Here is a 24123-nt window from a genome sequence, read left to right as displayed (position 1 = left end):
GCCCAACAAACTATACAATAAAACTTCAAATGGAAATAGGTCTCAGTGAACAAATGAAAAACGACCTTATTGTTTCTTTAACATTATTATGTAAGATAGTGAGCTTGCTGTATGCTGCCATACACGGCATGCAGGATCCTGAGAATATACTTTTCATCCCAGTAGTATTCTTGTAACACCCACCCTCCACATTACACTGGCTCCAGGAAGTTATTTAGTACTCATTTACACCAGTGGCCTATGCAAATACAGCAGCCCTTCAGCCTGTACCGAAGTCTGTCAGGTCAAACAATCAGGCCGGTTTGTGAGGAGCTTTAAAATATAACCATGAATTCATCAGAAAATAACGTTTTATTCTTCTGATCCAATAAAAAAAATCTGTGTATTCAAAAAGATTTATTTTCACTGTACTCATACCTAATACCTACTGTATGAAATGTAATTATTTACAGATACAAATCTTTTTATTTAGTAAACCGGTGTTTGAATTTGTAGTAATTAGCAGTGAATATTGTAAAGGTTATGTTCAGTATATACTAAATAGTCATTTATCACACTCCAAAAATGTATAATATTCTTAACAAGAGCAGTTATACTGTAAAGTGCATACACACCATTACAGTAAAGGTATAGGGTAAACAGTAACTTACTGGCAAAAATACAATAAAGTGTTGAACAGTGTTAGATTTTAGTTTTTACTGAAACAGGTGATCAAAATCAAATAGGTGTTAGATTTAACTCTGAAATGTGTATATATATATATATATATATATATATATATATGTGTGTGTGTGTGTGTGTGTGTGTACTGTATATATATAGGCCTATAAATCATACACAAAGGGTTCTGTATGTTGTATGACGACAGGCAGAGGATTAATGGTTTGGTCACAGAGAACGTGGTTTAACTCTGACAGGAACCAGGTGCCGGCACGGTCAGTGGCCACTGGAAGGCAGTAAACACACATGCACACACACACACACACACACACACACACACACACACACACACACACACACACACACACACACACACACACAGCTCTTGGTGTCTCAGTTGAACCCACAAACACTGTGCTCACCACACTGACCATTACGAGGATCTGGTAGAGTTTTGAGTTCACTCAAAGGACTAAATGAAGCGTCAACCTTTCATAATGCATGTAATCCTCTAAATGAACCACACACACCACAGAACAATGGCCGCTGTCCCTAAATAAAGCCCATATTCCAGGTGGATTTTTTTGTTCCTGCCCAACAACAGTGATTTTAAGGGAAACTGTTAAAATAAATATGATACAAATTTAAAGCTGATGCATTTTGACTGTGTATTGCACAATATCACACTGAAGACACACCTGTAGCATAAAGTAGTCCTATATTCAAAATCAAAGTCACAGCAACATCATTGAAAACAGTCAACCTTATGCAGTAGTTGCTAAAATGAAGACAGGAACATCTCTGAGCTTTAGAATGAAGCTGCATTTACATAACATGTTGCAGTGCATTTGAAGTTTGGATTGTCTTTTTCAATTCATAATGATAAATAAAACTTGCTTTAGCGGTATCACTAATGTCATCGTAGTTAGACTAATCACACGTTTGTAACACACAGTGGACGTTCAAAGTGTTATCCTCACATTAACTCATGACTACAATGTGAGAGAAGTGCCTCGTTTTAAGGGCGTGCAGGATGGGTTAAATACGCCGTGTGCTTGGCCTGGCTCTTGCTGTCGATCAGAAACAGCTGGTTATCTTTGTGGTGACAAATCATCTCCTCCAGGGTGCCGAAAATCTGCCGAAAAGAGAAAGAGACAGAGGTAATTAAACGAAAAAGCCTGAAATTCCTCCAGAATCCTGCTGTCTTCTATCTTCTCCGGCTCCTTCCTGTCTCTCTCTCACTCTCATCCAATTTGCTGTCACCTCTTCGTTCTTCTTGCCCTCTTTTCCGAGGGCGTAACCTTGTGTCTCCCCCAGGAAGCGGATGGGAATGTTGTACACCTTCTGCTGGAAGAGCACGGCGAGGGTGAAGGGCTGGCGGGCGCTCTGGGCGGAGCTGCGTCGTATTAGAAAGGCACCGTCCTACAACGAGGAAAAAGAGGAGAATCCGAGTGACGTTGACACAAAGAACAGGGAATATAAAAAGGAACAGAGAAGAAATGGTTTGTAGGGAGGGATTAAGAATTGAGGGGAATGTAAAAATGAATTGTGTAAATTATGGTAAGAAAAATCCCCTTTATGGAAACCCTGAAGTCGTCTGAATCACTCAGCAAATTTGTCTGTGCAACACCCTCGCCTTAAGGCCTGCTATTTGGTTGAAAATGGATTGTGGTTGAAAAGATTCTCCCCATTGTTAGAAGACTATCATTCCATGAAATGAAACAAAAAACAGTTAACTTGTTGACCTTGTTGACCCTCATTAAGAGATCCTCCGCTGCCTTTCTGTTGCAGTCTCCAGCGAACCATTGTTTGTCCTGTAATATGACATTACATGTATCAGCAACAGTGAAGCAGTCCTCACTAACTGGATGTTCTGCTGATTGATACCGTACCTCGTTGCCGGATTGTTTGGTCGCCCTCATCCCGCCAGAGGAGGCTTTAAACAGATAGAAAACATGAAACGTGTTTTCCCAGGTTTGGGAAAATTAAAATCTGAGTCTAATGATCACAGTCAATCCTCAAAATGAAAATAAAAAAATGTAAATGTGTGAGCTTACCCACAGGCTTAGTGTCCGCCATGGGAGGATTCAGAAGGCTGGAATCAAGGCAAGAAGGCTAATGTTATAAGATGAATTCTGACTTGTGTGCAGATGGGGGTCGACTGTAAAAACATGCCGTAAATGTACACCAATGCAGTTTTAACACTTTTAACTCGCCTGGCTTTGGCTTCCTTCAGGTTTGCTGGCAGAGGGGGCTTAATGCTGGGAGTGGGTGGAGGGAGTTTGGCTGGAAATGGGGCGCGTCTAGCATCAGCTGAAGGAGCCACGAAGAGAATATGTGTACACACATACTTATTTCTTTTGGATGTGGTTTGTACTGACCATTTGTATCAGCTTAAAACAAGAAGAGAAGATATGGTCTTTACCCGTTTTTAACTCATTCAAGGAAGGCAGGAATGCGTTCTGAAAGGAGGGAAATAACAAAAGTTAGCAAACAGAGTAAGAATGCAAACAGACATTTCTAATTCAGCCTCTATCATGTCGTCTTAAATGAAAAAGTAACTGAGAACAGAGCTTAGCGTGAGGAAATGACATAACACTGAGATGAACAGACTCACCGACTGAGCTCTGGGGACCAGAGGCTTCATCCTGCAGACAGAGAGAAGGTTCATTCTCATTACTTGTCTAGTACCGGATTGTCTGCTGTGCAATTCATCTGCCACATTTGCATTTTGCTGCAAAAACACAGCTGCATCATTGTCAATGATCACTGATGTGACATGGAGTATGAAGCTATGCAGACAGATAACATCACTGGTTATTGCATCGCCATGCTCTAGTGAGGCGACGGATTGAAAGCCACTTTGGCCCCGGCTGTAGGGCACTTACATGGGGATGGGAGAAGGAAGTGCCGTCTTGGGAGATGGAGGCATCCTCATCGGTCCTCGAGGGGCAGGGGGGCAAGCTGAGGAGCAGGAAGAAAGGGAATGATCATTTTTATTATTTAGCATTTTCATCGCCTGGGAAATAAATTGGACGTCCGATCACCGCTTGCGGAACAAACTTCGCTCAAACTTAAAAGTGACCTACCAGCTGTAGGTTCTAAATACAGGTCATCATTATCTTCCTGAAACACAAAAGACACATAGACATGGGAAAATGAACCAACGCATTCCTCTGGCAGCACAGTCATGAAGCATTACATTATAATCCAGGCAGAGTACTTTCATCCATGCTTCGTAAAGAGCGGCTCCTTCACAGCTTGCATGGCCATTACAGCCAGTTATACCCATTATACTCAAACATCGTCTTCTTCTTATGTATGGAGCATTGTTGTATTGTTGATGTGTCTATGGTATCATACCTGTTCTGCATTTGGATCGAGGTACACATCTGAAATGCAGAAAGCAGATGATCTGTGTTGTTGTGGTATCATACAGGTGGAGGCATTTAATGCAATGTAAAGAAACAAAAGTGTAGGCCAAAACAGCACATGTCGTAATGAATCAGATCTGGTCAGGACCAACAAAGAAGTAGAAGAAGAATCAGACCCAGAGGCGCTGTAGGAAAGGATTTTTACGATGTCTTTCATTGGAATTTCAATGATCTGTCGTAATGCATCATCTGTCTCTCCAGTTTTGTAATATTGTCTTATTAATGAAGCTATGAAATTAATTGGAAAGGTTTCAGGCATTAGGAAACGTGCAATTGAAAGATGTCTCCAAGCAGTTCAAAAGTTGGACACGGAGGAATATCGAATCAGAGAATCTCCAATAATTTACCCGTGACCTTCGATCTGATGTTTTGGACAATCAGGCAATGCCAGACAGCGTGGAGATAATAATAATTTATTGGGGCGAGAGTTACAAAGTTCCTTGTCTTTTTAAGTTCCTTAATTTTTGTCAACATTTTCGGTGAAAAGTAATGATTGGTTTGGTGTTTGTGCCGATCAGTTTGAAGTTGAGTCTGAGGTGCTCAGGATGCAGCTCGGTGGCACAACAATGGGAGGCACTCCCTTCTTTGTTTCAGTCACAGCTTGGATCTTTGCTCAACCCAGTTGGTTTATTCCTTTATTTATTGCAGATGAACTGCTGTTGCTGCAAAATCTTTCATCGGATTGATGGAAGAAGTGACTGTATTTCAGTAAAGTTCAGTAAAGCACATGACTGATAAAAACAAATATTTATTTGAGTATACTGTATGTGACCCTGAATACAGGATAGACGATGTATGGATACTGTATGTGGTTCTCTATCACCTCGTTAATGTGCCTGCCTCTCATTTAAAGGGTGATGAATTGCTTCTATGAAAGGAATATTTGTGTTGGTAGAAGTGATACGGCACCTTCCTCGCTGTTGGACACAGGGACTGGAACAGGAGTGGACAGGACCGGGGGAGGATGCATCATCTTATTTCTCCCAGGTTTCTCATTTCTGTCTATCTCAGGCGCTGAAGAAATGGGTTGAACAGGTGAGGACAGTTATACAGTCAATCAACAAAATCACCAAATGCACCGTTTGTGTTGCTGGAGAATGAAGAACGACTCACGTTTCTTGGTTTTGGGATCATGGAAGAAATCTTCAGCACGTTGTTGGGGTTTCTGGATGACAGACAATTTAATTAAAAGACATGCAAAATCTTTTAATTATTGTAGTGGATGCAAAGACGCAGGAAGAGACTTCCAAAACACTGAGCTGTTGTTACCGAAGGTTTGCTTGATCTGGGAGGAGGAGCAGCCTGCCGCTGTGGAAGACCAGGGTTGGACGTCCTATCTACAAAAAGCAGGATCAGGGAACATCATTTTAGGAATGTTATATTGTGAGTGGTGTCCATGCCGAACAGGAACTGTTTATACCCTAACCCTATCTGCAGTGCTGTTACCCAAATACACGTCCTCCTCCACTTGTCTCTGTGGGACTTTCACAGTCTGGCGCTCACAAGGAGGCACTTCATACATGTCACCATCATCGTCATCCTGCCGTTAGAAAACATAGTGTATATATATTATAATAATATAATAGTTAGACGTTACAAGTGTTACACTTTAAAGAAATCGTATCCCGTCACATGAACAAATAGAGACTTGACCTTGGACATCAACATACATATTATCCAGTTATTTTCAACATATACAGAATATACCAAGGGAAATAAGAACTATTGCTTTAATTGAAAATTATTTTGATCTTATTCAGGTTGTTTTTTAGTTTATTTAGAATAAGCAGTACTCCTCAGCTGCAAACTGTGATGCCCTAGGTATGGGTCCCTCTAGCGTCAGTGTTGGCCATTACATGGACAGCCTGTCAATTTCCACTCATTACATTTTTCAAAATAAAGGTCCATCGTCACAGGATGTTAGACAATACCACTTAGGTTTAGGAAAAGAGAGTGGTTGGAGCTTGCTTGTTTGACCAATGAACCACCTGTCTAGAGAGTGACGAACGAGTCATGTGACTACCAGGTGACAAATGACTCATATCTAATGCCTGACAGAACAAAAGTGTCAGTGTTTACTTTTAGTTTCACATGTGACACGATCATGGTCTCCTGGACAAAAGTCTCTGATCGCCCAGTAGTGTGACGTGGATGGGTTTACTGTGATGGAGACAGGGTTTTCGTTTTCGAGGCCAGATAAAGCAAATGGCACCATGTTTAATGTAAAGTGAGTTCATCTTTGACCACAGGTGTATTTCCCAGGTGACAATCTGAATCCCCCTCTATCTAACACATTATTGTAGGGCCATGCTCTCTCTCAGTCCCAATGTAACTGTGCTGTCTATATTCATGCCCCTGGCTGGAGTTCTATAAGCAACATAGCTGTGGTCGATGAGCCAGTAAAATGATAATAGAAAAATGATATTATGATTCAGATTGTTTAAAAAGTCATCATGAAATGCTACTTCTCACAGAGAGGGGGGAGTGGACAAGTGTTTCTACTTACAAACTCATCCGGTGGCCAGCCAAATCCTGCATTGTTATCTGGGGGAGGGAAATACATTTGTAGATAATAAAGTCTTTAAAGAGAGGAGGAGGAAAACCTTTTTCCTCTTCATCCGTAGGTGAGCTTAAATCTCACCTGTCCTTCTGGGTGGAGCTGGAGGCCCACTGTGTCTGACAGAGGGAGGAGAGTATTTGATGTCATTATACATTAACAGCTAATGACTGAGGTTTTGCTCACGGCTACGATACTTACGCTTTCTTCAGTTTGCCAAAGAAGCTCTGGAAAAACACACAGAAACCTCAGATCAGTACATAGAGATTTACCGCAGATAAAATAAACTAATGACTGCATGGGCTAGTAATAACTTACTTCTCAAATCTAAATATAGTGCACTTTTTTTTTTATGTGAGTCTTTGAAGAGACAGTATGTGTGTTTTCCCACAGTGTCAGGCAGCCATAGAGGAAGTGTTGATGTTAGGTAAATTATCATAGGTGGATAGAGAGGGGGGAGGGGGGCTGTTTCTGTCCCTCACACATTTGGCACACAAAACGTCATAGTTGATTTACTGTTAATAAACGAGGCGTGGTGATAGAAAGAATCAAAAGAACTACGCTACTGTTCTGTTATTTACAGCCGTTTCCTCTCACAGACAGTAATTCCAGTTACAGTGACAATGTTCTGCAAACACGTTGTAACTTCTCTCTGATGAACCAGCTGTAACGTGTGTAAAAGTGGCGTCAGTGTTCCTGCCGGCCAACTGGAGGAAACAGGAAAAAGTAATGTAGTCATGAAGTGAAATCTGATGCATGACCATTCAAATGTGAAACTATACAGACAACACACAGTGTATCTGGGGTATCACACGTAGTTATATTAGTTATTCAATAAAAATTAGCTACACTATGATTATATGAATATTTATACTTGAAAAATGAGAGATAATATAATACTATATGTGCTTACGTCAGTTATTAGACTAACAAATAGGTGCCATGAGATTATTGACTGCTAATACAGTATTTTTACATTTTTGGTTTAGTCAAATAGATGTGTATTCTTAAAGGTTGAGTAGTTGAGTCTATTCAGAAACACTTTCTGTTATATCACTTGGAATCCTCGTAACATACTGATAGCATGAAAACAGATGAATAGATTTAAACGCTCTGACATAAAAACATTAAAAAAAAATGTCATCCGTGGGCGTGGCAGGACTGAAAAACCCCGTCCAATCAAAAAAGTCAGGATGGAGAAAATAATTGAACGGCCTGCCTGCCTGTCTGCTTACTTTCTGACTGTGTGCACTCTGATGATCTCGAGCCGTCGTTCTGGGGGAGCGGCTTTGAACAGAGGTCTGAAAGAGGGGGGAGGGGGGACTTTTTCGGTTCAACAATGCGTTCAAAGTCAAAATCTGTGTGGTTTTTCCAAATGACCTACTCTGCCTTTAAACACACACTTGAGTTGATAGGCACATATTCAAGGGGGTTGTAGTTTACACCCTTATTATATATTTTTTATGTTTGTTTTTGTGACTAAACAGGGAACTCCTCCAGCCACAAATCATTTTATCTGCATGAATTATTGAGACTAGACGTGAAGAAACTCCAGCGAAAGGCTCACAAAGAGCTGTTCTCTTAAGATGTTGTCATTTACCTTGATATCCATATTGAGACAGGGTTGACCATCTTTGAGATATAAATGACCTAAGTGGTCATAATGACTTAGTGAATGAAGGCAAACAAAAGCTAGAACAGTCTGGTGAGAGATCAGCGGCAATCTTAGAATCCAAAAACACAAACAGACTCACAGGTTTGTGCCTCACTGAACTCCAACACCTTCTCAGAGTGAACAACAACACCTTCCAACTACAGTCTGGTCGTGTTTACAGTCTGAAATGCATTGTAATGCACAGTGCTGATACCTATGTCTATTAAACACAAGTCGTCTGGGTTATTTCCTCTGTTTACCTTCACACTCCCACATAATTACACCTGTATAGCTGCCAGAACCAAACGATGAAATAAAAGCAACCTCTGTTGAAAGTTGATTCTGTCGCTGAAACTCTGCCACCGACAACACCTGCTCACTTCCTTCTCCCTCCTCCCAAACGTATCAGAACATTAAAGCATGACCAAATTAAAACCATACTTTACCATTGTCATCATTTGAGTTCACGTCTTGTAGCTTAAGTCATGGGGGACATGGCTTCGTTTTCGGTCCTTGGATGCAAATGGTTCGTTGGATTTGAAAGTGAGCGATAGAGCGAGAATGTGAAGAGCAGCTCTAACTGGCCTCATTTGCATTTCCTACCTGAGTTACACAGACAGCCTCACCTGCTGCTGCTGCTGCTCTCGCTGTCCTTCTAATGAGCTGCTGCCACTGCACAGCTCAAACATGCACATTTCTGTACCGCAAACTGTTTATGGCCATATATAGGCTATACAACTGGGTTTAACATAATTTACTGCAGCTGGTAAATAATTTCTCTTTTGTAGACTATCTGCTTTCAAAAAGTTAATCATTCACTTGATCAACACATGCTGTCATCAGCTATGATGTCATTAAGTAGGAAGGCAGACAGCAAATGTTAAAAAAGAGGGAGAAATCAATGAATGCAACACATTTAAAGGTATAATACGTGACAGTCGTCGGTTGGTGTTTGTCAAACCTGGCTCCTCCTCCACAGCTCAACAAGCAGAGAAAGAGAGCTGTGAAGTCAGTGAGGAGTGAAAACAAAGCAGAGAATCAGCTAAATTAAAATATATGTATATATTTTTGTTGGACAGTGTCACGGTGGATGCATTCTTAATCACAAACGCGCTGAATGAAAGCAGCCGGAGGGTGGGCTTCATCCTGTGTGTACCTGGCACAAGTTTACACAACGATAGCAGCACACATCACTCACTCACTCTGCACACAGCAGAGGAGAGAGTCAAGCAGGGGAAAACCCAGCACATGGCGTTGTTTCTGACGCTGCTAAAGGGGGAGTTTTTCAGCGGTATCGGCGTGACAAAGCGACTGTATTCGATGACCTGGCAGGGCTGAACCCCCTGCGTGCTGCTATTGGCTAGCGGTCGCATTGCCATAACCCAAAGGCTCTTTGCTGACCAAGAAGACAAAATATACTTCAAATTATCCTTCATAAAGGAAGGCATTTATTGCAGGACTGTTTTAGTTTTAGCGAGGTGTACCTAATACATTTAATATGGTTAATTTCATCTGAAGAATTGTTCAGTTCAGATATTAAAGGCCAAAAAAATGCATACTCATGTAAGAGATGTCTTGTATATTATTATATTTGCGGATGTTGTTCACAAACATCTAGAAAAGCTCCAGAAATGTGAGATAAAACAAAATGTTATGATTTCAAATAAACCATTAACTTAACTGATAAACACTTATTTCCAACAAGTTTCATCAGTCATAATGTATCACTAATATATTGAAGATGATAACATTACACTGGTCAAAAAGCATGAAGCAGAAAACGATTTATTCCAAATATTATTTATTGACAAAGGACTGTTGCCAGATGTTATTATAATGACAGCAACAATAAATTATCAAACTACAGTACACACTATAAAAGGAGGTTCTCCAATATAAAATATAATACACATAAATATTAATTTAGTAAAAAAAACATGTAAAACCCCATCACAGATCAAAGTGAGTTTGTTAAGGAGGTCAGCTTTTTAGTCAATAAGTAGTTTAATGTAGAACAGAAACTAACAGCGTCAAGTCATTTTCTATATAAAAACATTTTATATTCAGATAATATACATGTTATATACATGCTGGGCTCAACCCAGGTCTCTCATGGAGAAGTGCTCTGGAAAGTAACAGGGCAACATGTTTGTTAAATGAAATGAGTGTTTCAGAGCTTCCACCTGCCCATCTTAACACTAAAAGAGCTAAATGAGTTCAAACTGCAAAAACAAGGAGAATCTGAACCAGCAGATACATTTTGCATTTTGGTCCGGAACCCCTAAAGCCCCAAATTAATCAAACGCAGAACATGTTTACATTAAAACTAATTAAGCCAATATAACCTCAGGAGAAACGCCTGTTACACAATCTTTGTACGGAACTATAAAAAATAAAATGCCTCGATTCCTATGTGAGTTACTGTGCTGTACAAAGATCTTTTGGATCAATAGTGTAACTGACCTGAAGAGTACCACTGTGGCGTTGTTGTATAAACCGGCATAAAGCCAGCAAGAAAAGAGCAGTGGAATACCCTGATACTTCCTATTTTCCCTGTTAGGTTCACAGCCTGAACCTCCACTTGATGAAATATTCAGAAAATACTCAGAAAAAACAATAAAACTTGCATGAAGAGACAGAAAAGTCTGTCCATATATACCGTCACATTCAACACATGAAGGAACAGAACACTTGGAGCATCAAAGCTCACACTTGAGGGTTTAGATCAACAACAGAATCATGAATCTCTGTGGATCTTCTCAATGTTAAACACATCATTTGTGTTTGCTGCGTTTGTGGGCGTGGTCATCCATCAACATCTCCTTTGCAGTCTCTCTCTTGCTTTAGACCGGGTTCGCCTTGATCTTGCTGTTGATCCAGTCAATGTAATGGGTGACACGGGTGTAGACCCCAGGCTTATCCTTCTGCCCACAGCCATCGCCCCAGCTGATAACACCCATCAGAGTCATCTTGTCATTGTTTTGACAGACGAGCGGGCCACCAGAGTCTCCCTGCGGGTGAAAGACACGGAGCAAGGGACCATTAGATGGAGTGAATCAGCATGGATTCAATGGTGAGGTTGAGTGTAACAAAAAGGCATTCTCACCTTGCAGGCGTCGTCCAGACCTCGCGTGTCACCCGCACACAGCATGTTGGAGGTAATTGTGCGTTGAGACAGCACTTCCGGTACGCAGCGCTCTTTGGGCCACAGGCGGACGTAACCTCGCTTCACACGTTCAGAGAACATGTGAGAAACTGGAGGGAGTTTTTTAAATTAGTACTTCAGCATCTCATATCCCAGAAACAAATCAGTTAATGGTTTGTGGCCTAACACTGCCCTCTGCTGGCCAATAAAGACAGAGATACCATCTGCCACAATGGCAGCCATGCAAAACTTAGGGGAGATGTTTGCTTACATTCTGAGTCTTTTCCATAGCCTGAGATCTCACACTCAGTCCAGTCGGGCAGCACCAGCCCGCGTTCAGGCAGACATGCAGGAAGAACCTCTGGAGAGTTTATGGCACAGATGCCAATGTCCGTCTTCAGCTTCAAGAGAGCTGCAAGTGGAGAGTGACCAGAAGAAAGTAAGGTTAATGCACTGGGGATATATTATTACTAATGTGTCTCAATCAATTATAATCATTATAGCTGGTGTGAAAACCTGAACTTTTCAGTGAGGTGTAAAATATTATATGCAAAAAAATGAAACCATAAAATAATTGTCTCTTGAAATGTTCACTCACCGATGTCATTGTCAAACGTTTCTGTGTCAAAGTTCTCGTGATTCCAGTACTTCTCAACCTTGAAAATCTGCTCGCTGCTCGAATTCTGTTTCCGAAACGTTCTCCCCAAAATCACCTCCAATTTCTCTGCTTCAGCACTGAGGAAAAAATATTGAATATGAATATTTTTTGAACGTTGCGTGAGAAACCTAAGAAGATTTGTGCGTGCGTGCGCGTCATTCCTACTTGTCCTCGAAGCAGTGTGCAGCAGACAGGACCCAACAGGAGTCAATGAGGATCCCTCCACATCGGTGAACGTGCTTCCCGGTACGCTTGAGGAAAACATTAATGGCCGCCTGCCACGGCTGCTCGGTGATGTCACTCTCTCTGCCTCCAAACATGCGGAAGGCCGGGCGATTCAGGGTGTTGTCTAAGCGCTGGCCACATGTTGCTACAGAGGGGACGGGTTGCAGGGTCATAGTTAAATAACTGTGAAATGACCACAAACTCAGCAAATCAGAGATAATGGACTGGTTTTCATTGGATGTCTTACCTCTGTTATTGTTGTTAGTGGTCGGGGCACGTGGGCCGAGAGTCACAGGTGGACGTCTCACTAACAAATAAGACAAGTGTGGGTAAGAAATACTGATAGCACAGAAGATAAGATAGTCTTGATAATATCACTTCCATGTTTTAACATTACTGCAAAACTCACAGCATTGAGGTATGTCACACAGCTCCCAGGTCAGCTGCATGTCCTTGTAGGTGTGACACCATGGACCTACATCACCATCTGGATTCCTATGAGATAAAGGCAAACGCAAAGCAATGAAAAGTCATTCTTGTCTCCCTGCATGCGAGGGCAGCTTCTAACAGCGGATAATGGTGCTGGCCTGTCTACCTGCAGAAGCTGTGGCTGCCCAGACCCTGCTCCAATGCATCAGATCTCCAAGCGTTGTTGAACTTGTGCTTGACAGCGGCAGAGTCCCACGAGAGACAGCGAGAGCCGCTCTTAGTGACAGATGTTGTGCCTCTGTATGACAGACCAGAGCCCAGCGTGCATTCTTGGTACCTATCTGCTCCCAAACAAACAGAAGCCAAATGTTAAAGCATTGAATGGTTTGATTAGTAATTCAGCTTACTATGTATTAGTGTTTTGTAAAGCTGTACCTTCTCGACATTTGGGCACGGAACAGTATTCCCAGGCGATCTGAGTGCCTTTATAGATGTAACACCAAGGACTGTTGTCATTGTCAGGGTTCCTGGGGGGGACAATGGTATATTAGGGTTAATTAAAATGTGTGTTTTGGATGATCAGATCCCAAATTGATTGATACAATCGCATTGACACAATTCATATTTGCAGTTTTTAGAGATTATCCTGGTCATATTGTACCTGCAGAAGTTGTGATTGCCCAGTCCGAGAACGCCGGCGTCCACTTTTCGAGCAGTGAACCTCCTTCCTCTCAGAGACGTAGAGTTCCAGTTGATGCACTCTGCTCGTGAATGGCTGGTGCTCCATGTGCCGCGGTAGCCTTCGCCCTGCCCCACAACGCATTTCTCATTGGAGTCTGAAAGAGAAAGTGGATATTATGTCACTCATTTATATGTCAGACTGATTTTACTCTAATAACTGACCTGAGTCATTTATTCTGACACAATAAAGCATATTTGTTGTGTCTGGAAAAAACTTGGACGTTCAAAATGTTTGAACAAATTCTAAGAACGTTATTTCTTACATAAGACATTTAACTCAAAGTTAATGGTCTTTCTTTTTTCCAATTAGTGGTTTAAAACAGTGACCAAGCATAAACTGTGATGATCGTAAATGCAATCAGATTTATTGAGTCTGGCCATCGTGGGTTTGCATAATTATCCCACTGAGAGGGCGGGGTGTCCCTAAAGCGGCAAACAGTCACCCGCAGAAACAAAAACATTCATATCCCAGAATGTCTCTCCCATGTTTTATGATTCTCCTCTCCAAACCACAGGCCCATGACACCATCTGTGTGAGTTACAGGGTCAGACTGTGACCTTATCTCGACATTAACAAGCACGTACACCGTTTTCATCGGGCCACGGTGTTGTAAGCATGACTGGGTTTATTGCTGCTTTGAAATAAGACATGTGCAAATTAAAAAAAAGACATAGTGAAAGATCTGGGGTGTACATTTTGCAGCATAGAAGACTACAGAGGACAATAAAGTACTTCTCCATTGTGATGATTTGCACTGTAAACTGAATATTTGTGCATTTGGACTGGACAAAATAAGTCGAACATGGTCTCTGACATTAAACAAAAACTCCAGTTCATTGTGCTGTAGATTAAAGACTTTGTTGAGTACTTACTGATCTCACACTGAGCTCCACTGAAGCCCGGGGGACACTGGCATATGTAGTCCGAAGTGTACACGGCCTCCTTACAGGTTCCTCCGTTGTAGCACTGAGACGCATAGCAGTCTGAGAGAGGCAGAAAACCAGTCGGTCAGTCACACGGCATCAAGTTCTTCTGAGCATTTTAACAACCACAAAATGATGGATTGGCCACTTGTGTATACAGACGATTCAATTTGTGGGTTTGGCCTTGTGTGTCACATTTGACGTAGCATCCTGATTCTCAACCATCTTCCCGGCTGCTCTTCTAAAATACTGTGTCACGCCAAGGGGCTTCTCTTCGAGCAGAACAGGTTTCATGCCATGACCAGTTCCATTTGTTATTTCAACATTTCCTAAAGGCTAGCGTTCAGAATAACAGCCATCCCACTTGCCTCCAGCGGTATGAGCTCACAGTTTAACGGGCTGAAAATGTGGTTGTAATTTGTCCGAGGGAGGGGCAATCATCACAGATTTCGTCAGTGGGGGTGAAAGTGCGCACGAGGGCTCGTCTGGCAAGAGTATTTCAAATGATCTCAGACTAAACTACACCCACTCGAAAAACACAGAAACCCAACGGCTCTTCATTTGGATGCACTGAAATGGCAGGAAATTGGACCCATGAGCCAGGCAAACCAACAAAAAAAGAATAATCTGAGGTGTGCCGACGAAAAATAATAAACATCTGAGGTTGTGACGGCAAGTTAGAGTAAATTGAGGCTATAATGAAAGACAGAGAGTTCAGCGAGGGCAGACTGACACACACAGTAACAAACAGAAGATTATATTTTGCTCATTGCAGACGGGGAAAAAGAAGTCTGATCATAAAGAGACAAGAAAATTGTGTTGGTGTGAGTTTGCATCCGTGTCACACTCACTGATGACGGGCACAATATGACAACGCTCTCGTCCTCTCGACGCACAATGGCAATACTCCACACGCTGTCCCCGCCATCTCAGCCAAGTGTCCCCAAAACTACGCACTGCTGAGGCTTCACTATCCACACAATGCACTGAGAAAACACACACAAACACACACACACAATAAGACACAGAAAACGTCATCATCGTCACATGTAAGAGCAGGTAAGAACGTAAAGATGCATGAACAGCGAGTGACACAAACACGTGAATTAAAGGAATCTGAGGGTGGTGATGGTGCGGGTAGTGATGGTTATAATGGGAAAGACAAACAGGAGTGTGATGGGGGCTCACGGGAGGTGTGAAATGAAGGTGAAGACTTCTCCACATGAACAATCAAAAGCGTCCGTCTGGCCGGCTGCCTGTCAGGCTCACCTCTGTAAAAACGAGTCCCTCTCTTAGCACGGAGCAGCTCCACCTGCGGGCGAAAAGCGAGAACGTTGAGCACAGAGCAGCCGTGACTGGGAACTGGTTTCAAGGCCTTGGTTTTCTAACCCAGGCAGCCAGTGAAAAGGAACTTGCAGAGACTTGAAACTCGCTCCACAAGCTTACTGGAATATCACATGCTGTAACTAGTAGAGTGATCCAATAACCACGATTTGAGAGTTGTTACTTGTTCAAATAAAATAAAACATATTCTGTTGAAAGATTCATGAAGGAGCTTTGTTGCATATAAAATGTTGTGGTTTCTTAACCTGAAAGGCAGAGTAGATCATTTGGAAAAACCACAGAAAACTTTTAACGCATCGCAGAACTGGAAAAGTCCCGCCCCTTCGACCTCTGTTCAAAGCCCCTCCCCCAGAAAGCCAAACGAGTGCTCGAGATCGGCAGAGTGTGTCCAATCAGGAAGTAAGCATTGACAGACAGGCAGGCCATCCAATTATTTTCTCCAGCCTGACATTTGATTGGACGGGGTTTTTACAGTCCTGCTACAGCCACAGATTACATTTTATTTAAATGTTTATGTCAGAGCATTTAATGTATTAATTGCTATCAGTATGTTACGAGGATTTCAAGTAATATAACAGAAAGTGTTTCTGAATAGAATCACCTACTCAGCCTTTAAGTTTCTTAAGTTTGAGGGCGCTAGCACTTGAATGCACCACCAAGCCATGCAACAAAACCATGAAAGCAAACAGACAAAAATGTTTGCTAGGATGGATTTTAAACCATAAACATTGGCGTCTATTAAAACAAAGCCCTGTAGGATTTGTAGTTAATGGACTGAAATGTGCAAAACCACGACTATGGTCCCCTCATGACAAGGATGTACAAGGACTTACATTGTCCGCCAGGCTGCAGCAGAGAGCAGACAGGAGCATCGATAGTCCGAGTGCTCTGGTCATGGCTTCTCAAGTGGTCTTCAATTCGCTGGAAGTAGAATAGAAACACACATTAAAAACAGAATATTTTTACAAGATAATACGGTAAAGCTGGACGTATGTCAGTGCTGATACCTAAGCTGTTTGTTTTATGTCCATCTGCATAAAATGTGAATCTGTCATTCATACTGAGACAACAATTGCAGGAAAACGATGACAGTGGTCATCGTCCCCCCACTCCGCTCAGCTTCCTTCCTCCTTCCCTTCGCCTGCTACCGAGGGAGATCACTCGAGAGGAAAGGGTGGGGAAAGGTGGGTGCTGGGGAACAATTCTAGTTCCTTTCTACTTCCTCTCGGTCGGGAAGTTTGAACAGAATGTCTAGTCTGATAGGACAACGATTTAAACAAATGTGTGCTATATATGTATTTGTTGTCCTGCTTGAATTGAATTTCCCTTCTATGACAATTCATCTATGACTTTCCCACAGGGAACAAACAGGACTCACATTATCCTCACTTCACCTCACTGACCACCACGTAAATCAATACAATCTGGACACACAGCAGAACGTTTCTGCACCACAGTGACACCATTCCTTGTCTGACAGAGCAAAGCGGCAGCTGTGGGAGGATTAAGTGACTCACGACTTAAAAGGGAAAGAAGAGGAAACAGAACGGAAAGCCTGTGGCAATAAAAAGTACTTCATATTTCCTTTTCATACTTCTACAAAAAGGTGTCTAATAACAGACTTGTTCCTCTTCTCTGTATTATTGTGCAGAAAAGAGGTACAGAAAGAAGGCCTGTTGCTCCTCAATCAAGTGTGAGTAAACATGAGTCACAAAAGATGGAGGAGGATAAGTGGAAGACAAAGTAGAGGGTAAAGCGGGAACGAGAAGGAAAAGAAAGTCGCACACAATGAGGCCTTAAAAGTATAAATTATCTAAAAAAAAAAAAACATTCAAAACTTCTTCGTCAGACATAGAACCATGTACATACATGCCTGCACGGGTTTTATACTCTCCTCTACACCGGCTGGTTCTCCACTGACTCACCCTCTCTGGTCTACTTGGCTGATAGAAAACAGCGCTGTGGTTTGAAATGTCAGTAAAACTGCTTCACTGGCATCTCCACACACACACACACACACAAAGTGCTCAGGAACGTGGAGCTAATCAACAGCCCTACACACAAAGATTTAATGTTCATTGTGCTCATTGTTCACTGGAGCAAAGGCTCCCTCTCACAATTTGACTTCTGAAACACAGATACACACAGTGAGTTCACAGACTCACCATTAGGAGGGCAGGTCCCCTTGAAAGATGCCCTTGCCTCACAGTAATAAAAATCCTGGTGTCCTGTTCTTTCACCCCTAAACCGAGCCTCTCTAGCAGGGCGACAATAACACACTGGTTCCCTTTTTGTTTCCTTTGTGCAGCTGTTCAGCTCCGTTCAGTCGCCCCCCTCTCACCAGCCCTGTCAGCTAAAAACATATGTTTCCTGCTCAAATACTGGCGGCCCCATGTATTTCGGAAACGTACGTATCAACACATGCACGCAGAAAAAACACACACCAGCATGCACGCATTAGATATGGACAGATCCCCCACCCTTTTTTTGAAAAAGACTGTCTGACTTGCCGGAGGCCCTGTTTGGGGGGGTGCCATGAACACTGCTCCTTTTAAACAATCCCACAGTGCAGCTGGCCTGAGTTTTAACTGATTTTGTGCTCCGTCTTACAACTTTTTAAGCATATGAACAGACAAAATATCCACATACATGACACGGTCTCCTTAAACTGTGGCTGCGCTTTTAATTTTATGCCATATAGTGGAACCAACTTCCTAGAGGTGATCATATTGTGTTAAATCGAACTAACTACGGGCTTACAACAGCCTCATAACCAGTTAATTAAAGGAAGAACTTAAACTATGTTGTTTGGATTTCCATAACAACATGTCAGGGGTGGTTACAGCCCATAATGATAGCTCATTTTGCTCATAAGGACCAGAACTGTTGATATGTTGACTGAGCGACTGGTTCAATTCCTAAAAACTGAGTGGGACACTAGCCCAGTCCCACTGGCACTGATCAGGTTCAAACATTTGACTGTAACACGCAATCACTTAATAGCTGAAACATGTACGACCCAGTTTGCAGCCTGAGGAAAGTGTGGTTCCCCTAGTAGGTCAAGTATGCATGGAAGAAATGAAAACATCATCAGCCGCAGCAGCCAGACTGTGAGTCAGCAGCAGCTCTGTAACAGCAAGTTTGGAGATGCAGCGCTTCAATAGAGCACATGCAGCGGACGATAAGACGGACGCACACTCAGAGGGCTGCAAACGTTATTCATTTCTCATTAGTGTGCAGTTTCAGTGTATTTAAAGAATTCTGGTCTGAAGCACCGACCACAAGTTCACCGGACCATTAGCGAGGATGTGTAACGATGATGAGGTCGTAAAGGTCGGAGTTGAGACATTCTCGTCTTCCAGTAACAAGGAAACGTCTAAGTTTGACGGCATGCGGGGAACATAGTTGCGTCTGCATGTGAAGTTCGAATTCCGGTTCACAGTGCACTTTAAAGCATCTCTCAGTTTAACTTTTGATGTCTCTCTTCTAAGCAAATGTCAGAGCGTTGACTAGGTGGACTATATGCTGGTTCCCAGAGGACGAACATGCAGAGGAAACACCTTTATATCATTGTAGCGCTTTTACGATCTTATTTTTTTTGGCACTGAAGTTAGTTTCACTGTATTTCTTAAAGAGCTTAGTGTTTATGGGATCGGGTTGTAAAAACTATTCCCATTGTCTTGTCACGGCAGGGTGACTCTGGCAGCAAATCTGAGCCTCACAACGTGTATTTGAACTGGTTTGATCCTGCTGGGATCCCCGAGCAATGCATTAAACCTGTACAAAAGCTCCAGTTGTTTCTTCAGTTAAGAGGTTTGCATTTGTGTAGCATATTTAGCTGATGATGTGTTAATGGCATATGATGTCATGTCAGTAAGCTACTTTGCAGGAATTATGCATTCTTTACTCTCCAGCTTCAATAAAGCAGCTGTGATCCGTCTCTGAAAAGAACAGAGGGCTGCATTGTTGAGTCCAAGCTCCCCTCTGTGCACAAAATGAAGCCTTGAACTCCTTATCAGAATGAAATCAGACTCACTAAGCCACAAAGAGGCCGGTAGAAAAGGCAGGCGTTGACATTGGAAATGAGAGTAAACAGATGACATGATGGAGCATGAGACAGCTTTGTGGAAGGAGATCATAGGATGGAGAGGAAGAAGAGAAGGGGAAAAAGAGGGAGAGGAGGGATGTGAAATGAAATCCCAGAGATCAGCAGAAAGACGGTGAGTAGTCCTGAGTCATCCCAGCTTCCAGAACTGCACAGAGAAACCATGCAGGAAGAGACACAAATGGAGGCATTGATGGGATTTATACCCAGTATCGATGACACTGGATGACGATACGGTTGAAAAATATGAGATTCTGATAAGAACAATAGGGATGAGAAAGAGGGGTTTTGCTCAAATTTAACTTGGCTTATTCGCAGCTCAGTATTGGTTTCAACGTCATCCTTTGGATAAATAGCTCCCACAGTCCAGCACCGTACTCTCTGTCTGACCTTAACTTATGGCTTAAGACCCCACAGGCTGAGTCACAAACATCAGCGTGAGGCACAAACACAGCTGACTGCCGGGAATGCAGATAAGGGATACAAACTCTACTCTCTCCCAACATGCAACAGTGCAGCGTCTCCGTGCGATGGAGAGTATCAGCGCTGATGGATTCCAGGGAGTATTCCCAAAGTGCCAGCTCCAGAATCCAGCTCATTATCCTGATAAGAGTCTGCACGTCATTTTCTAATGGGCAGCTTTTGGCTCAGAGTGGTGAGATGAATCACAGTATCATAGCAGGGATGTTCCCTCCGATAACAAACACACACACTGAGCCCAGCAACGTGGCACAAAGACGCCGCGTTCTTCTAACACGTGTAACATTGTGTTTTGAAGAGGAAATATATTCTTAGTGGCCTTGACGACACAAATGAACAAATGTATCGTTAATTTAGTCTCAGGGCAGTGGGCTAATTCACACAGTATTCTCTCCAGATCAGACAGGTGGCTGAGGATGGAGGGAGGTAAATAAAGAGCTGCTGACGTCAGAGTGGGAATAAGGGATGCCAAATCGAGGAGGGAGCACAATGCAACCCAAAGTCACATTTTCACCTCCCCCAGTTCTGATTAAATGTTTTGTTATTAATTTAATTCTGCTAATTAAGGTTAAATACGATGGGAGTGGGTCAATATAACTCCATTATTATCCAAACATTGAAGATTAAACTAATAATATCCACTAATTGGTCTCATCAACCAAAAGAGTAATGGTTAAATTGCTTGTCTTTATGTACCAGATTTCCTCACATCAAATAACAACCATGCAAAAAAAAATTTTTTAAATAAAACATCTTTTCAGATGGACAACAGTCCATCTGAACTCTACAATCTCACACAATTATGAAGATATGATGGCACAATTCAGAATAAAACGCAATGCGAACTTTAAGCAGAAAAAGCCCGATGCATACTCTCAACAGATCTGGAGCATTTGAGGAAAATAAATACGAAAAACATAAGGCAGCTCTCACCGAATGGAAAGACTTGTGAACTTCTCTGTGTTTGCAGCAGCGGCGGTGTGAGTGTCCTCCGGGTTTGTCTCTCCGAATGAGCTGCTTGCCTCTCGGGTCTCGGGTTTTATCGGAGCGCTCCGGTCCTGCCGATGCGTGAAGGGGGAGGGCTCAGCGGGGAAGCGCGGCGGGCCGGCCGGATGATGATGATGACGATGATGTCTGTAGGGAGGACTGTTCCAAGTTAGAAATAAATTAATTAATTAATGTTAAAGCAAATCACACACTTTCACAAAACTACAAGGTAACTTAGAGCTAGGAAATTCCTGATTTTGTAAATCTTAAAAAATATTTATATATCTATCTCACTCTGACTTTTTTTGAGATATTGTGTTCAACCAATAAACACCTGTGAAAAAAATATATTCAGATGCATTGATTTAAATATTATTATTTTTCTTGGTGGTTATTCTTTGGAGAAGCAATGGCCTAATGTTGATATTGTTAACATAAGATCAATGTTATTGATCCCACACAAGTTTAAAAAATGTATAAGGGACAGGCAGCGACTCTAAGGATAGAGCAGATGCATATTGTGATATTGTGATCAGGGAAGTTACCTCACATGACCAGAATACTTCATTTTCATAGTATCATGTATTGCCTTGTCATGTTTTCAACATCCACAATCCTCTTCATTCAACCCATCCCTCCCAGGAAATCAGGGCCAATTAGCCAACAAGAATGTCGCTGTCTTTTCTTAGCCCCAGCAATGGTTTTAGCTGCATTGGATAATTGCCGTTCATTGTTTTTACTGTCTGTTAACTCCACATTATATAGCTGAGAACACGGTACTCGGGGTATAATGGGCGGTGGTGTCTCTCCTCTCTGTTTCCATCTGTGTTAGATTACAGCACACTCCCACTTCTTGATGAGGAACATCACTCTTAAACACACACACAAATGTATTTAAAAATGTAATTTATTACAGATGATCCAAATGAAAAGCTATGCATTACATCAGGATCGTTCTACACAGCCAGGAGTCTTATCTCTTTCCTTTTCCATATAATATCAAATTCATTAAACACAGTTGACCATTTCAGAAAATAGACAAACCACTATGTTAAACATTTTGTTTGCTTTCTTCATGTGTGAGTGTTTTCACAATTCCTTGGACTCCGACACTCCAAATCCAAAAACAAAGTATCAAGGGCCACGTTTGATGAATGGAGGCCTGCGTGAATCGGTGGTGGAGGAGTTTGAGTAGAGACACAACTCTGAGCTTTCTATCTGACAGTATTTTTTCATGCTAAGCTAAGCTAAGCTAACCAGCTGGTGGCTGTAAGCTTACAATTAACAAACAAACATAACCGTGACATTGATATCTCAGCAGGAAAGCAAATAAGAATACTTGGCAAAATATTATTTGGTTAAAATTGAGCGAAGCCTGCAAGCTAAGGCAAACAACTCGAGCTGCACTTTCATCGATGCCATTTCCGTCAACATTACTAAACAGATTTTGCTTCCATGGAGCCCACTCTGTTACTGTCCTTATTGGGAAAAGAACAGGAAGCAGCACCATATTTTGCTCGTATAAACAGGAAAGCCTTTTCATGTTTTCTTCTAAACATTTACACTCTGATAGAGTCCGTCTTACGCAGCCACGGCTCACGTCAGAGGAACACCAACGTGATAGCAAATGGGATGAAGTTTGTTGGTTGCATTAGAGTGAGTTATCTGTTTTCACCTGCTATAAATAACAAGCGACGAAATGAACCACATCACTGCCGTACTCTGGAAATTCTGAAGGGCATCATCTCGAATTGCAACATCCATTGAATTGACAGCAATGACGCTGCAATGTTAGAGAATGTTGAAAATTCCGTATCAAGCCGTTCAAATGAGAATATTAGTTTTTTTGAGCGTCTTTTTGAAGACTGAATGTTCAGATTGATTGATGTTGGATAAACATCATGAGTAAATGTGGTATACCTGAATAAGAAAGCTATAATATTATGAAATGTTGTTAGCAACCTGTTTGAGATAATGTTTCTGGACCTGGATCTGAGTACAAATACAACATCCACCTAGAAATAATATTTCAAAAAGAAGCTTTCGCAACTAAGAAGGAGGGGTGCATCCAGGCGGAGGGCATGAAGTAATATTTGTCCGGTTCATGAAAGCAGATAGGGGGTGACTCAGGGTGTCCTGGGTGGGCCAACCATTAGTGAGAAGTTGTAAAACTGGGCCTGCAAGTGTGTTATGTCCATTCCCAAAATAGTGGCAGCCATATAGGCTCCATGATGGCATCAGTAAAATTGTCGTTTTGTTGCACTGCTTTATGGACTATAAACACAATGTTCCACAGGAGTGAAATAAACTTGAAATAGACGACGTTGGCATCGTGTTTGTCCATCAACTGTCCAGTCCATTCCTGCAAACGTGATATGTGATGAACGCCCAGGGGGAGTAAATATTATATCCATCCATTGTCTACCACTTATCCTGTATTTAGGGTCGCGGGGGGGCTGGAGCCGATCCCAGCTGTCAATGGGCGAAGGCAGGTTACACCCTGGACAGGACGCCAGTCTATCACAGGGCCGACATGTAGAGACAGATAACCATTCACGCTCACATTCACACCTACGGGCAATTTAGAGTCACCAACGAACCTATCCCCATCCTGCATGTCTTTGGACTGTGGGAGGAAGCCGGAGAACCCGGAGAGAACCTACGCTTACACGGGGAGAACATGCAAACTCCACACAGAAGGGACCCGGGGCCGACCCGGGAATCGAACCAGGGATCCTCTCGCTGTGAGGCGACAGTGCTACAGTAAATATTATATATTG

General features: G+C 42.3%; 2 protein-coding genes across 4 annotated transcripts; both read right to left on the bottom strand.

Moving 5' to 3' along the window:
• Nucleotides 1–1359: 1359 nt before the first annotated feature.
• Nucleotides 1360–8944, bottom strand: LOC311023512 (uncharacterized protein). Its single transcript, XM_084025399.1, has 19 exons — nt 8752–8944; nt 6853–6878; nt 6736–6770; nt 6601–6638; nt 5541–5634; nt 5364–5431; nt 5208–5259; nt 5004–5108; nt 4024–4052; nt 3750–3786; nt 3549–3624; nt 3278–3308; nt 3086–3122; nt 2877–2973; nt 2718–2755; nt 2553–2596; nt 2406–2474; nt 1924–2082; nt 1360–1795 (listed from the first exon to the last, which is right to left on the bottom strand). The coding sequence occupies exons 1-19, from the start codon at nt 8761–8763 to the stop codon at nt 1679–1681; spliced, it is 1164 nt and encodes a 387-aa protein (XP_083881525.1). The 5' UTR covers nt 8764–8944; the 3' UTR covers nt 1360–1678.
• A 1915-nt stretch (nt 8945–10859) lies between these two features.
• Nucleotides 10860–21379, bottom strand: plat (plasminogen activator, tissue). 3 transcript variants are annotated; one of them, XM_084025393.1, is made up of 15 exons: nt 21290–21379; nt 16605–16692; nt 15616–15739; nt 15279–15413; nt 14377–14487; nt 13424–13598; nt 13198–13289; nt 12929–13103; nt 12743–12828; nt 12581–12640; nt 12274–12478; nt 12049–12185; nt 11722–11862; nt 11412–11560; nt 10860–11316 (listed from the first exon to the last, which is right to left on the bottom strand). In XM_084025393.1, the coding sequence occupies exons 2-15, from the start codon at nt 16665–16667 to the stop codon at nt 11149–11151; spliced, it is 1821 nt and encodes a 606-aa protein (XP_083881519.1). In that variant the 5' UTR covers nt 16668–16692; nt 21290–21379; the 3' UTR covers nt 10860–11148. The 3 variants fall into 3 exon arrangements, with proteins under 3 accessions (XP_083881519.1, XP_083881521.1, XP_083881520.1); XM_084025395.1 differs by having other exon boundaries at nt 15697–15739; XM_084025394.1 differs by lacking the exon at nt 21290–21379 and adding an exon at nt 17937–18194.
• Nucleotides 21380–24123: the final 2744 nt, after the last annotated feature.

Source organism: Eutrigla gurnardus (genome assembly GCF_963514095.1).
Source record: "Eutrigla gurnardus genome assembly, chromosome: 13".
NCBI classification, from domain to species: domain Eukaryota; kingdom Metazoa; phylum Chordata; class Actinopteri; order Perciformes; family Triglidae; genus Eutrigla; species Eutrigla gurnardus.
This window is presented reverse-complemented; position numbering and strand designations above follow the sequence as displayed.

Excerpts from the sequence above, each read along its gene's own strand:
- LOC311023512 (XM_084025399.1), bottom strand. Across the intron at positions 2,475-2,552 it reads CCAAACAATCCGGCAACGAG|GACAAACAATGGTTCGCTGG; the intron begins GTACGGTATCAA and ends GTCATATTACAG. Across the intron at positions 2,083-2,405 it reads TCTTAATGAGGGTCAACAAG|GACGGTGCCTTTCTAATACG; the intron begins GTCAACAAGTTA and ends TCCTCGTTGTAG.
- plat (XM_084025393.1), bottom strand. The coding sequence starts at position 16,667 with ATGACCAGAGCACTCGGACTATCGATGCTCCTGTCTGCTCTCTGCTGC. Across the intron at positions 13,290-13,423 it reads GGCAATCACAACTTCTGCAG|GAACCCTGACAATGACAACA; the intron begins GTACAATATGAC and ends TGTCCCCCCCAG. Across the intron at positions 11,317-11,411 it reads GTCTGGACGACGCCTGCAAG|GGAGACTCTGGTGGCCCGCT; the intron begins GTGAGAATGCCT and ends TTTCACCCGCAG.